Genomic DNA, 14,895 nt, shown 5'->3' with positions numbered 1-14,895 from the left:
GAATGGGTCAGGATTCAGTGCGGGTGCTATGCGTTTTCACGTCGCTCATTGCACCCGCGCGGAAATCTCGCTCGTGTGAAAGGGGCCTAACAGTTATCATGATGGCTGAGAATTTACTCTGGTTCCAGGAAACGTGTCCTGACTTCTGTTTTGTTGTGCAGGAGACATACGCCGTATGGGAACCAGACAGACTACAGAATATTTGAACTGAACAAACGTCTTCAGAATTGGACAGAGGTAGGTCATCCAGAGGTAGGTCATCCTCCTGCCTTTATATAATCCAGTACCTATAGAAATTCTCGTGTGTTGAGAAGTTGTATTAAGTAACCCGCGCTTCCGTTTCCAGGAATGTGACAATCTCTGGTGGGACGCCTTCACCACAGAGTTCTTTGAAGATGACGCCATGCTGACCATCACGTTTTGCTTGGAAGACGGACCAAAGAGATATAGTGAGTCTTGTAAAGTAGTTTTGGGAAGTTTTGTGGGTCTTTTTGTTAGTGGAGCTTAAAGGAGTTTTCCTGGACTTGTATCTTGATGGCCTGTCCTCTCGATGGGTCACCAGTATCAGATCGGTGGGGGTCCAACATCCGGCACCATTTTTTGGGGGCAGCTATTGTCTCTGGAGACTGTACAGCCGACAGGAGGCTTTGTCCACTGTGTAGTTGCCGGAGTACCACAGCTCAGCTTCACTTGTATGCGATCTGAGCTGAGGATCCCGGCACAACCACTAAACAGTGGACTAGAACCTTATGCTTCCGATATCCTCCACTGTATAGTTTGTGGTGCTAGCGGCTGCCCAAAACAGTTTCTGTGGGGATGCAGGATGTTGGACCCCCACTGATCTGATCTTGATGACCTATTCTGAGGATGTGTCAGAAAACCCCTTCCATGAATAGGGATTGCAATGCTGACTGGTATTCCCAGTACTGTAATATATGTTGGAATTGGTCTCTTAGGGTCCGTTCACACGTCCGTATGTGTTTTGCAGATCCGCAAATTGCGGACAAGAATAGGACATGTTCTATTTTTTTGCAGACTTGGAAGTGCGGATACGGACAGCACGTTCTGGCCCCATTGAAAATGAATGGGTTTGCACCTGTTCCGCAAAATTGCGTAACAGATGCGGACCCGTTTTGTGGACGTGTGAATGGACCCTTAAACGAGGGATATACCTGACCGTAAGTTGGGAGGGCTAAAGAATAAGGCTGGGTCCAGATGTGGCCGATACCATGCTGCAAATCCACATCAATTTACTCTATGACGCAAGTGTATGGGGTCCGAAACCCATGTGTGAAAACTTTGGCAGACGTGCTCATTCAGCTCCAGAAATGCACCAGATTTTCAACATGAATTTCACCTTTTCCAGTGCATAGGGGGAAATCTGCAGGATATATGTGGGGTGGAAAAAATCTGGGGTTTTGCACCAAAATCTGCAGCGGTAATTATCTGCCGCACTTGGACCTGACATACAGATGCCATTTACATTAATGCCTATGGAAGGGTTGTACCCAAGTTTCCTGGGCCCTGATCTGTATCTGGGTGTTGTCTTATGTGGCAGAGGAACTTTTGGGCCCCCCTCGGGGACTGTCGTGGCTGCCGCCATGACACTATGTCCTTTCTTTGTGCGTGGAGCGTGACTACTCTAAGAACTGGAATAACCTGCTTTTGTTTTGTGTCCCTTCAGCCATTGGACGGACGCTTATTCCCCGGTATTTCCGCAGTATATTTGAAGGTGGCGCCACAGAGCTGTACTACATCTTGAAGCACCCCAAGGAGTCATTCCACAATAACTTTGTCTCGCTCGACTGCGATCAGTGCACAATGGTCACACAGCATGGCAAACCCATGTTTACACAGGTACAATCGCCAAGGCCGGATTTAAAGGGGTGCACGGTCCCATGTAAACCTGATGAAATGAAACATGATGCACGATTTTTTTTTAAAGATCTCAGCTTGAGGTCTGCGAATGGAAACAGAGACTGAAAATGGTAGGGAGTCTAGGGACCTAAAGCCTCACAGCTGAGGGTTTGTATTACTGTATCCAGCCTGGTTCTTGAGGCTAAAACATTGTAACAAACCCTTAGGACAGGAGAGAGATTTGGGGTTGCATATGTGTTTAGCTCACGGGGTTGTCAAGACTGGATAGAGTTGATCAGATCTCTTTGGGGTTTCCCCCCTATGGATGCAAATGAGATTGTTCCCATTCACTGACGGCAAGCAGAGTTTTTGAAAATGGGGACAAACCGAAATGCAAAGTATAAAACCCTCAACCAGAAAATGACAAGTCTTTCTAAAGTTTGACTATAAGAACACGTCAGAATTTACAAATTAAGTTAAGATATAGAGGTGTATGTAGCAGAGCTGAGTGTGTCATCTGGTCCGTCTTCTGATAACAGCTCAGACCTGCACTCGTCCTAAATTAGGACTCCTGATATATTTCATAGCTCTGTCCGTTGTGTGGTGGACGGAGCCGCTTACTGCAGTATTCACTTCAGTGGGAGCAGCGCAGTAACCAGCTGTGTCCACTACACAATGGATGGATCTGTGTAGTTCTGGTGCCAACCTCCGAGGGGGGTGGAGTACCCGCCGATCAGTTATTGATGCCCTATCGGTAATCACTATGGACAAACGTGGCCGCTATCTTTCAGAAACAAGCACCTCTCCTTGGTTGTGTCTGGTATTGCAGCTCAACTACATTGATGTGAATGGGGCTGAGCTGCAGTACCACACACAACCTGCAAACAGGGGTGGAGCTGTATTTGAAAGCAGGCAGCCATGTTTTTCTAATCCTGAACAACTCTGTAGTATTGACGGACATGGTAGGATGAGCAAACAAGACATGTTCATATGCTGATATGCAACATGGACTCTCCGTCTAAGAAGACTGACCATGAAGATCAGCTCTGGAGCACCAGTGTCTGCCATACAGGCGACCCGTCAGCACGTAGGCTTTGTAGTATCTGGGCACCAAGAGGCTTTAAATTAATTTGGCAAAATAAGATGTGCTGTATCTACTAATATAGGGAAGAACTACTAGGCGTAATGCCATCTAGTGGTCATCTAGCAGTATAGCTGGTATTTTTGCATATCCTTTTTTTCTTAAAAGTTCGTAAAACAGATTTGTTCACGTTATCTCTGTAGGTGTGCGTAGAGGGGAGGTTATACCTGGAGTTCATGTTTGATGACATGATGAGGATAAAAACGTGGCACTTCAGTATCCGGCAACATCGAGAGCTCATTCCCCGCAGTATCCTCGCCATGCATGTAAGTACAGAACACGGTCATCCAAATACAGTACTAATGTTTTGTGAGCTGAATGGCATCTTCAGAACTCCTCATGGCTCACCGAGGTCCCATGTGCCTATTGAATAGATTTGGTGCTCACTAAGATGAGCCCACAGTTTTGTCTTAGATTTAATTTTCTATATTTTAATTTTTCTCAGGCCCAGGACCCCCAAATGTTGGACCAGTTGTCAAAGAACATCACAAGATGTGGACTTTCAAACTCTACGCTCAACTACCTCCGGGTGAGCAAATTATAGTTTATGGCCATTAGGTCCAGCATCAGACACGCAGGGCGTTATTAATGTTAATCATATGGCCACTCCAGCATCACACATCCATCCTGCGGCCTCTGTTTTACAACTTGCACCTTGTCTGGCTAATTTAATCTTAACCGTCTCCTTAGCAAGATCCTGAAGCTCATTGCAGCCTCCCCTCTCGCACCATGTGGCTTCAGCTACGCTGCCTGTTCCCTGCTGCAGGCCCTTATACAATATAAAACAGTGACATCTAGTGTCATGAGTAAACACTGCAGTACACATTAACTTACATGTTAACAGGGTGGGGTGCTGCATGATGGGGCACATTTCACAGCAAACACATGTTTAATACATGGTGCCAATTGTCATTACTAGTATTTTTCTCTTAAAGGGACAGTGTCGAGCAAATAAAGGAAAATGTCACACATAACATGGGCGATCTCCTGCTCATACCCCACATGGCTTAGCTCAGCAATAAACAGATCTATGTTTCTTGGGGGTTTTAACCTTGGTTTTATGTCTTTTCTCCTCCCCAGCTGTGTGTAATTCTAGAGCCTATGCAGGAGCTTATGTCCCGGCACAAGACATACAGTTTAAGCCCCAGGGACTGCTTGAAGACTTGTCTATTTCAGAAATGGCAGAGAATGGTAGCGCCACCTGGTGAGCACTCCTAAGAACTACACATCTTGTTCTTTTGCCTTTTGTGAAGCCTGCCCACTCTGACCCCTATCGTGTCATTCCTGCAGCTGAACCTGCCCGACAGGCTCCTAATAAGAGGAGGAAAAGAAAGATGTCTGGGGGGAGCACAATGAGCACTGGAGGGGGCAACACAAACAACAGTAATAGTAAGAAGAAAAGTCCGGCCAGTACCTTCGCCCTCTCCAGCCAGGTACCTGTAAGCATCACCTTTTAATTTTTTTTTTCTTCATACCCTAAGTACCTGATATGTTCTCCTCCTACCACGTTATAAACCGACCATGGTGGTGAGCAGAGTGTGGCGGTTTTATAAAGAACAAAAATGGAGCAAATGTAACAGGGGGCAAACTGCTCGTAGCAGCCAAGTCCCTGCTACCCTTTTCCAGCCCACTTAGTGATATCTGTAATTTGGTTGGTTACTATATGAGCATCTTCTGCATTTTCATTTTCACTGGATTTAAAGAAAGGAAAAAAAAAACAATCGCTTTGTTTTGTTGCAACTGAAAGCTGCCAGGGCCTATGGAACTCGATAAATGACCACCAAATAATTTTAAGAGCCAGTGCCACGTATGACAAGTGACGTGCCTCATTTCTAGGTTGACATCAAATCTGAGCCCTCTGTTGGAGGTATATGCAGTGAGGACTTCTCGATGTATACCTCCGATGGAAGGCCGTGATATATGCCATGGTGCGGAGATATAGTGGCGTACATCCTCAGCAGGCTCCCATAATATATATCGTGATGTGCCCTATAAGTCTCGGTGCTTTTCTATACAATTGTGAAAAAAAATAGATATCCCAAGATATAGGACATACCATATGTACACTTTTGGAGTGCTTTGGGTCAATGGAGTCCTATGGACATGTAGGCCAAAAACACATAATGCGAACAGAGACCCTTGTTGATGCTAGGGGTGTAAGTCATTTATAATCTCCAGCCCTGGTGGTCCTGAGGTACGGGAACTCGCACTCTTTTACCTCCTTCTCTATCCTTATGTCTCTGATCTTGAGAAATGATTTGCCAGGCAAATTTTAAGGGTTTGTCTGGGCTACTCTCAAGGTAGGCTATCACTGACTGGCGGGTGACTGATACCCTGCACCCCCAACCATCAGCTGTTGGGGTGTAGCCTCACCGCTGTAAGTCGCCACCGGGAACCTTGTAGTGGACAGTACTCATCACTGCACTCAGCTGACCAGCAGAGTGAGGGGGGTGCAGGGTGTCGACCCTCACCAATTCAGCTAGTGATGGCCTGTCGCCTCTAGCGCCTCTTAGTGGGGCTGGGCAGCACTGGCAGGTCTACCCAAGGGCATGCAGCTTCCTAAATAGTTTGTACCCGCTTGAAGCAAAGTGTTAATCAGCAACCAGCAATTTAGAGGGGATGTCCAGGATTCGAAAAAAAAAAAAAATACAGTCCTGTGTTCCTCCAGTAACAGCTCCATATCCGTCCATAGGTTGTGTCTGGTATTGCCACTCCACACCATTTAAGTGAGTAGGGATGAAGTGCAATGCCACCGACCACCTGAGCAACAGGTGTGGTGCTGTTCTTGTTTCTGCAATCCTGGAATCTGTTATAGACCTGAACTCCTTCAAGATCTCATGGTGTTGTGATGACTTTTACGTGCTTGGAAGTATCGTATAATTGGCTTCCTTCCATCCTTCCAGATGGCCACTTCATTATGCATCACGTGTGGCCCAGTCTTCTCAAAAGTGGCACTGTCTCTTTAAGTTACCTTGGTCTGATTACTGGGCTGCTGTAATCTCAGTGCGATGCTTAGATGTTATTTTACATTAGTATTGATGAGGAGGAGGAAGACGATGAGCTTTATTTTGCCCCGAGCCCCTGCCTGCAAATTTGTGTAATTCTCTTGGGAGCCAATATCGGCGTCCAGCTCGACATTCCCCATATTGTAGGAAACTGGTTCACAATTCCTGGAAACTTGTGGTCAGGTTCCCATCGACCTCGATGCTTTGTTCTCCGCTTGGAACATCTTATGTTTTGCAGCATGTAATAATGTATATATTCTTGTCTGGGGTCACCATTGGACCTGATTTTCAGATGACTTTGCTTCACGTGGCCTATCTTGTCGTGATCGCGCATTACATAGCGCATTCACAGCTGCATTCAAAATTCTGCAAAGTTCTCTGTGCAAACTGTCCAGCATTCCCTGCTGGATCGGCATCATTTCAGAGGCTGCTTTGGTGATTTGCATTCTGGGAAGCGTCCTCTTTGCACCGGGCCGCGTACTCCAATGTGCAGTTGAAACAAAACAAACTGCCTTAAAACTGCATTAGGGCGCCTTCACACACTGCAGATTTTGTGGCAGAAAATTCCGCTACTGAAAATCGGTTTCATTCATTTGAATGGGGGGCAGCAAGCACACTGATTTCTGCAAGCTCCATTAAAGTGAAGGCGCCCTTAGAGTGGCACAGCTAAGCTGCTAAGGGCTCATGCACACGACCGTATGTATTGGAGGTCTGCAAAAACCGATCCGCAAAAAATACAGATGGCGTCTGTGTGCATTCCGTATTTTGTGGAACGGAACAGCTGGCTCCTAATAGAACAGTCCTATCCTTGTCCGTAATGCAGACAATAATAGGACATGTTCAATTTTTTTTTCCGGAACGGACATAGGAAACGGAAAGCACACAAAGTGACCTTTATGTTCGTGTGCATGAGCCCTAAGGCTTCGTTCACATCACCGTTCAGCCTTTCCATTCTCCTGTTCAGTTTAGGAGCAGGAAAACGGAAAGGACGGAGAAGGCACATAACGGAGCCTAAGGACCCAATAGACTATAATGGGGTCCGTTATGTTTCTGCTCAGAAGATGATTTTTGGAAGCGGAGACAAAAGTTGTGCGCGCAGTACTTTTGTCTCCGCTTCAAAATCATCTTCTGAGCAGAGACATAACGGACCCCATTATAGTCTATTGGGTCCTTAGGCTCCGTTATGTGCCTTCTCCGTCCTTTCCGTTCTCCTGCTCCTAAACTGAACAGGAGAATGGAAAGGCTGAACATTGATGTGACCGAGGTCTAAGGGTCCATTTACACGTCCGTTGAATGGGTCTGCAATTTGCAGAAAGGGTGCGGACTAGAGATGAGCGAACTTCTGTTTTAAGTTCGGCGTCTAAAGTTCGGCTTCCGGTTAGCGGAGAATCCCGATCTGGATCCGGATATGGATTCCGACTTCCGTTGTGGTCCGTGGTAGCGGAATCAATAATCGGCCATTATTGATTCCGCTACCACGGACCACAACGGAAGTCGGAATCCATATCCGGATCCAGATCGGGATTCTCCGCTAACCGGAAGCCGAACTTTAGACGCCGAACTTAAAACAGAAGTTCGCTCATCTCTAGTGCGGACCCATTCATTCTCTATGGGTCAGGAATGGATGCAGACAGCACACAGTGTGCTCTCCGCATCTGCATTTCCGGAGCGCGCCCCCGATCTTCCGGTCCGCGGCTCTGGAAAAAAGTAGAACATGTCCTATTCTTGTCCGCAATTGCGAACAAGAATAGGCAGTTCTATGGGGGTGCCGGTCGGGTGTATTGCGGATCCTCAATACACTACGGACGTGTGAATGGACCCTAAGGCCTCGTTCACACGTCAGTGTTCGGTCAGTGATTTCCATCAGTGATTTGTGAGCCAAAACCAGGTGCAACTCTAAACACAGAACAGGAGCAGATCTTTCCCTTCTACCTCATGTCTGTGGAGGCTCCACTTCTGGTTTTGGCTCACAAATCACTGATGGAAATCACTGACCAAACACTGAAGTGTGAACGAGGCCTAAGGGTGTGAGGATTCACTAGCTTGCTGATTGTTTCCAGTAACAAGCAGCAGAATTATAAATGCAGCTGTGGAGAATAATCCAGGCTGTGAAGAGAACTGTTAAAAAAAAAATATAAAAAAAAGTGGATTATATTTATACTTCAGCTGTAAAATGTGTCCAGAGGTGAACGTACCTTTTTGAAAGTTCTCATTTAGGAGGGGAGATTTATTTAAACACAAAAAAAATAAAAAAAATGTAGTGGAAAGTGGCAGAACTGCCCCTAGTTCATTGATCAGTCTGCAGCATTGATTTTGTAAAGGGACGACTCAGAAATGGAAAGTTTTGCGCTCGCTTTTTTTATAAATCTGCCCAATCTTACAAGGTACTGATTCACCTTGCAGAGATCCGGGTAAAAGGAGTCATTACTGCAATGCTCCCTGGGAGAATTATGCTAAGTAGCTCTCCCCCATCCGAAAGAGGACGCTCTGTCCAGAGGGTTGTCTCTGATTTCTCTGATAACTTGAACAATGTTTCGAGGCCTTTTAAAGAAAATACTTTCTTATGCCTCCTTCACATGTCTGTGACAATATGGTCCGTGGTTGATCCGTGTTAGGTCATCCATAATGTCTGGATGTCTTGGACCAAATAAACTTCAGTGGGCGTGAGGGATCCGTGATCATGAGCAAAAATAGGGCATGCTCCCGTGGTGTTGCCACAGAACTACAGTCCACGGAAAACCACTGTGTGAATATACACATGAAAGTCAATGGATACGTGAGCGGTCCGTGGAGACCACGGACCGCTCGCGTATCTGCACACATCCATGATTCACTGAAGTGTCAACGAAGCCTTAGGAAAACAGCGCCCCACCTGTCTACGGTTGGTGTCTGGTATTGCAGCTTGGCTCTAATGAAGGGAACTTGCAATGCCACATACAAGCTGCGGACAGGTGTGAAGCTGTTTTTGGGAGGAAGCAGCCCTGTATTTCTTATGCCGGACACCCCATTTTTAAGGGTCCTACATTGACTTGCAGGGTAGTCTCCTATAGGTGGCAGTGGAGAGACGGCCTACATTCAGTTTTCCAAATCTGCAAGCATGGTCTCTGCAGCTGTTGGGAAAACTACTACTCCCAGCATGTCCATTGTGCCTCCAGCAGTCAGAAGTGCAGTTGGTTTACAGTGTATTATGCATTTTAAGCACCAGTCGCCTGCTGAGAGTATTAGTTCTGGAGAATCCCGTCTAGGTATTTAACAGTATTATGGCGTTGATTATGATCTCTACATATTTGTATGTACTGAGGTTCAGCAGAGCTCTTTGATGGGGAGCACAAGTGACCCAAATGAGCACAAACGGCAGCAGAATATGAGATGTAAAGTCACATCATCTGTGCATTCACTGCTTCTGAGCAAGTTCTATACGTATCGGATATCACAATATACGGTGACATGGAGTGGGATGCAGGAAATCTGAGAAATGAGAACCATCACCTTCTATATGTTATGGCGCTGTATGGGAAAACTATTGCACAGGGGATTATTCTAGGATCCCTAGCCTGCCATTCAGACCAGCTACACGTTACGTCTGCTTTGGGCAATCGTTATTTTTTTAATTTTTTTTTGTTAGTCTGTTGACAGTTGATTGTGGGGTCTCCCCCTGTTGGGCCCCCTTGCTGTAATTTGTGGGGGAATCCAGTGTTAAAGAATTCTTTTTTTCTTAAGTTGTCACCTATGCATAGAAAAGATGATAACTAACTGATCAGTGGGGATCTGACCGCTGAGACCCACAGCAGTCCTGAGAATGGAGGTCCCGTTCCCCCGTCCTGGCGGAACAACAGGCTGCCTATGCGCCGTGCAGCTTCATTCATTCTCTGGAGATGTCGGCGTATAGTGCTCTGCTATTTCTGGGGGTCCCATAGAGAATGAATGGAACGGCCGGATGCTCTATCAGGACAGAGGAACAGAACTCCCGTTCTGGGACCCCCACCAATCAGTTAGTTAATCCCCCTATCCTGAAATTGTGGCACAACCCCCTTTTAAAGGGGTATTCCAAGATTACAGGATAGATAAGTGGCTCATCGGTAGGGATCCGACTAGACCTTCACCAGTCACAAGAATGGGCGTCCTGCACACCCCTATTTGAATGAAGCAGTGGTCAGCCAGGTCCGCTTCCACTTTTTTCGACCTTATGAGACTGCTGGAGATGGTGTCTTTTTGTTTTTTCATTTAAATTACGGGGGGTAATACACAGGAGATCGGGATATGTGATGAGTTGTGATTTTGGGAATACCTTTTGTAATGTGTCCCTGAACTAAAAAAAAAATATAGATTTTAATTGTGCGGGTATAAGGGGAGAGACCCCCCCCCCCCAGTCACTAGAACGAGGGGAGAGAATCATGAGCATATCGCGCTCCCTCTCTCTCATCACTGAAGGAGATGGACTCAATAGAAAGTCTATGGGTAGAGCGTGAGATATGCGAGTGCTTCTTTCTCCCCATTTTAGCGGTCAGCGCTCAGACAAAGCCTTTGATATGTCGCTATGACATAAACAGTTTTACAGGGATGCCTTAAGTATAAAATTCCCCTATGGCACCAGGAGAAATAAGCATTACCTGGTGCCCATTTAATCATTGGATTAAATTGGGGGGTGTCCCTCTATTAAAGGGGTTATCCCATGATTCAATGTAAAAATGAACAGACAGTCTCTTTCTAACAAAGCTAGAACCAGCCCTGTACCTCACATGGATCCAGAGATCTCCACATTCATTGCTCTGCTTTGTTTATATCAAGCTGACAGCTCAGGGGGCGTGTCTTTTCTGCTGCAGTTAAGGGGGTGTGTCCATGCTCTGCCTATCACAGCTCAGAAGACAGTTGGAGGATGAAACTGAGCATGTGCGGCCATCTCAGTGAGCAGGACAAAGAAATGGGAAACGGGTTGTGCTATACAGATACATTTTATTGAATAACTTAGTGGCAATGCAACATTTTTAATTACATGCAATTACAAAAGTAATCAGAACTGTAGAATATTTTTTGTGGGACCACCCCTTTAAATGCAACCGGTCTTACAGTACATGCCCACCTTTGATGTTATAGTTTATACATTGAGACCTAATCTACATTAAAACTTGAGTAACCATTAATACATTTACTTGTTTCATACTAATCCTAAATTATAGTATTGTACTCCAGAGCTGCATTTTTAATTCTGCTGGTTGCTATTAGAAAGGTAGTCAGACACGTCCCTAACAGCTTTCCAGCTGGCTACTGTTGAGGTGCCCTTGAATGACTTTTTAGCTACTGGTTGAAATTCCCTGTGCAAAAGCTTTTACAAACTTCACCATATTTCTCTTTATTTTATTAATTACCTCTTTGCTACCTGCATTTGACTTCATGCCCTAGGTCAGGAATCTGCAATCTCTGACACTCCGGCTATGGCGACACTACGACTCCCAGCAAGTACACTTCCTTGGCTGTTCTGAGAACTCCCACAAAAGTGAATGGAGCATGCTGGGAGATGTAGTTTCTCAACAGCTGGAATGTTGAAGGTTGCTGACCCCTGCCCTAGGTTATATCTGGCCGCAGTCCTAAACTCTTAGAGGTGGAGCCTCATTCTGTAGGAGGTGTGGCTAGATATAGTATATTAATAGTCCTGGTTTCCTGTTTGGGACTTGCGGACAGTATTGGTCTGGTGGGTGGGGGGAATAAAGCTCAAGCAGGACTTGCGTCCATGTGACGAGACCCGTGCAAGGTTCTTACCGGGAATAGATATGGGTAATGCGTAACTCATGCTTCTTTGTAATGACTGTAGGGCTTTAATCCTACATCCCTTACGTTACATGCATTTTTGCAGGCCTCAGCTTTCCCCTGACCTCCCAAGAAGCCGCTTCTGACCACGCGTAGTAGTGGAAGGAAGGGACACGCCTCTGCCTTGATTATGTTTCTGGAACTCTTCCCTTTCAGGATGTAATGGTGGTGGGCGAACCAACCCTTATGGGAGGAGAATTCGGGGATGAAGATGAGCGACTGATAACCCGCCTGGAGAACACTCAGTTTGATGCTGCCAATGGAATTGATGACGAGGATAGCTTCAATAACTCCCCCGCACTAGGCGCCAACAGCCCCTGGAACAGCAAACCACCTTCAAGCCAAGAAAGCAAATCGGAGAACCCAACCTCACAGGCTTCACAGTAAAGATTAAAAAAAAGAATAAAAAAAAAAAAAAGAATAAAATATATATATGTGTATACCAGGCCGATGTGGAGGAACAAAAATGTTTGTTTTAAAATAAAAGTCGAGAAAAAGAGAAAAAAAAAAAAGTTGAAACTTATCTACCTGTAAATTGAAATAAAAATGACATTTTAAAATGAACCCCTTTTCTGCAGGTCCTACCTTCATAGGAAAGGGGTTACTGCGAGATGAACCGAGGTACTGTGGACCAGCAACTGCAAATGAACAAAGTAGGGGGAGGGGAATTGTGGTGGTGGGCTTTGTAGGTAAGTCATAGGGTAGGATGGGCTCACTAAAATGCTATTAGGCTGTCATGTTGAGGCCTGACTTATGGGGCGTACGAACAAGTCAGATTACTAGTCTGGCCTCAGTTGTGTCCACTCTAAGCCTGGCCATACGCATGACGACCTGTTGGTCAATGGGTAGGTCCACATGGAGTTTTTTGGAGCAGATTTTTCTTTAAGTTTTTCAGCCAAAGCCAGATGTGGCTCCAGCAGGAAGGAGAAGTATAAATCCATCCTTTATATTTCCGATTCCTTTCGAAATCATGTCTGGCTTTGGCTGAAAAACCTGCAGGAAAATGTTCCTCCAAACCTCCTCCCAAAAAAGCTCCATGTGGACCTACCCAAATGAGCTCGAACTTTCCCACCGGGTGGAGAGGAAGCCGCTGCCAGGGACCTCTGGTGACAGCTTATCCCCCCCCCCCCCCCGAGAACAATAGGATTGGGCATGTTGCAGTCCAACAGCCCATTCATAACCTCCCCTGACGTGAGTCCTGAGGCCCATACACCTCAACCAGTCCCACAGAAACCAGCCACACATCATTCGTATAAATGGCAATTTTAGGCATAATTAAGAAAATGATGGTATTGACATCCAAACAGAGACTAACGAATGGCGTATTATTGCCTACTAAATTAGCCACAGATGGCGCTGTGGATCCAGAAAAGGCTGGGAGATGGCAGGCTCTACATGCTGAGGGAGATTTCTCTTCCAGAAGGAAGAGACACTGGTTTGGCTACTTTTCAGAGGTTTCTTCCTTCTGAAGGAGGGGTAATTTCCATGCTTTTTTCCCTTGTTGCATTGCCTATAAGTAAGCTTCCATACACAGCTGAATTAGTTGACCACATGATATGTGTGGCCCCTTTCAGATGTGAAGCCTTTTCTAGTCACTAGCGCATATAGTTACATTTCCACCATATCGCTGGATTTATCTGGTGGCAGCATTTGTAGAATTTTTAATGGCAGAAAAAAAAATCTTGTTGGCATCTCATCTGTAAATATTAATGGCATTTTAAGGAATATTCAGTTTTTAGTCATCCCCCTCCCTATTTTAGAAATCTGTGAATGGGTATCCTAGCTCGCAGGTCTGACTTTCTCAAAGACTCTTTAAAGTAGCTTTTGATGGAACACAACTTTAAAGTGAATTTGTATCTTCTATGATCATGATGGTTTCAAATCTAATATTCTGTGCTGATTTAATTTCTTAATTGATCTTGATAGCTATTGGATAATAATAATAAATTCTTGCTGCCTTCAGCCACCAGTAGAGGGAGCTTTACTACACACTGTTGTACTATTGAGGTCAATGTATAAACTGTCTGCAGCAAGTGCTTAAGCTCCCCCTAGTGGTTCCAACCGGTAGCAGAAGTGTTACCAATTAACTTTATATGTATGCATTTTTTTATTTTTTTTTATTATAGCTTTTTATTATAAAAAAAAAAAAGGAACCTTGGCTGCTTTAAAAAAAAAAAAGAGAGAAATTGGCACAGATTTTTTATTTATTTTTTACTATTTTTAGCTTGAAAATTCACTTTACTGTGGTGCTGCTTCCTGATGTGCAGCTTTGGGCACATACAATATGTGGAAATGCCACTGTTCCCTATGTAGGTATAGGCCTATAGACTTATTCGATGAGTCCTAGTAAGGTTACACATCCAGGAAAGAGCCCTTTTACATTGGACTGGTTGAGCAAAGATATGCAGATGGCAGACTAGGACCACACATGCATCCTCTGCCCGGTAGCTTGGCATGACGTGGGCATTATTTATTGTATTGTGTAAGGCATTCATCCATTTCTTTAAAAAAAAAAAAATTGTACATGATCCTTTTATCCCTAGCAGTTGCAGTATCCACAGTGCCTCGTTCTTTCTTGCTTTTCTAATTTTTTTTTTATTATTGTTTTTATTTTTTTAATTTTAATTTTATTTTTAAATAATATTATTAAAAAAAAAAAGTAAGTTAAAAAAATGCTGTCCTGATTTTGTACTGGCTCATTCTATATCTCTGGGGAATCTTGTTTTCTACAGTTCCAAAAGCTTCAAACCAAGGAAAGACTTTGCCGAATTCCTTTGTAATCCCTCCAAGTGGAAGAGACGAGAGAGCGATTAAGGCTCCCGCTCTTCCCTTCTATGTAAAATTGTGTGATAACACCCCTCCCCCTCCTTTCTCCTTACCAACCTGTTCTCTCGCTTGGGTTTCTGTATCTTGTGCCTGTACATTTCTGCTCAGTAGAAGCCGTGTGTGATTCTAGTCTTAATGTATTATCACTTTAGAAAAGATTATTCATTATTTTATTTTTTATTTTTTATATGTATAGGTTATATGATATTTGGGGCGGATTTTCCTGTGTCTCCATAAACGAGGACTGTAATAAATGGGGGT

At 44.8% G+C, this 14,895-nt stretch overlaps 1 protein-coding gene across 11 annotated transcripts in view; it reads left to right on the top strand.

Moving 5' to 3' along the window:
- LDB1 (LIM domain binding 1) overlaps positions 1-12,372 on the top strand; it is a 154,833-nt gene extending 142,461 nt beyond the window's left edge. For 6 of the 11 annotated variants that reach the window (XM_044300065.1, XM_044300060.1, XM_044300066.1 and 3 more), the window contains 8 exons: positions 162-252; positions 347-449; positions 1,685-1,857; positions 3,142-3,264; positions 3,444-3,527; positions 4,079-4,202; positions 4,289-4,437; positions 11,965-12,372. In XM_044300065.1, the coding sequence (XP_044156000.1) occupies positions 162-252; positions 347-449; positions 1,685-1,857; positions 3,142-3,264; positions 3,444-3,527; positions 4,079-4,202; positions 4,289-4,437; positions 11,965-12,195 (1,078 nt within the window). In that variant the 3' untranslated portion in view covers positions 12,196-12,372. Of the gene's footprint in view, positions 1-161; positions 253-346; positions 450-1,684; positions 1,858-3,141; positions 3,265-3,443; positions 3,528-4,078; positions 4,203-4,288; positions 4,438-11,854 lie in introns of all 11 variants that reach the window. The other 5 variants (XM_044300067.1, XM_044300063.1, XM_044300062.1 and 2 more) reach the window with 4 other exon arrangements.
- Positions 12,373-14,895: the final 2,523 nt, after the last annotated feature.

Source organism: Bufo gargarizans, chromosome 6 (assembly GCF_014858855.1).
Source record: "Bufo gargarizans isolate SCDJY-AF-19 chromosome 6, ASM1485885v1, whole genome shotgun sequence".
NCBI classification, from domain to species: domain Eukaryota; kingdom Metazoa; phylum Chordata; class Amphibia; order Anura; family Bufonidae; genus Bufo; species Bufo gargarizans.
The sequence above is the reverse complement of the archived record's forward strand: the minus strand, read 5'-3'. Positions and strand labels throughout refer to the sequence as shown.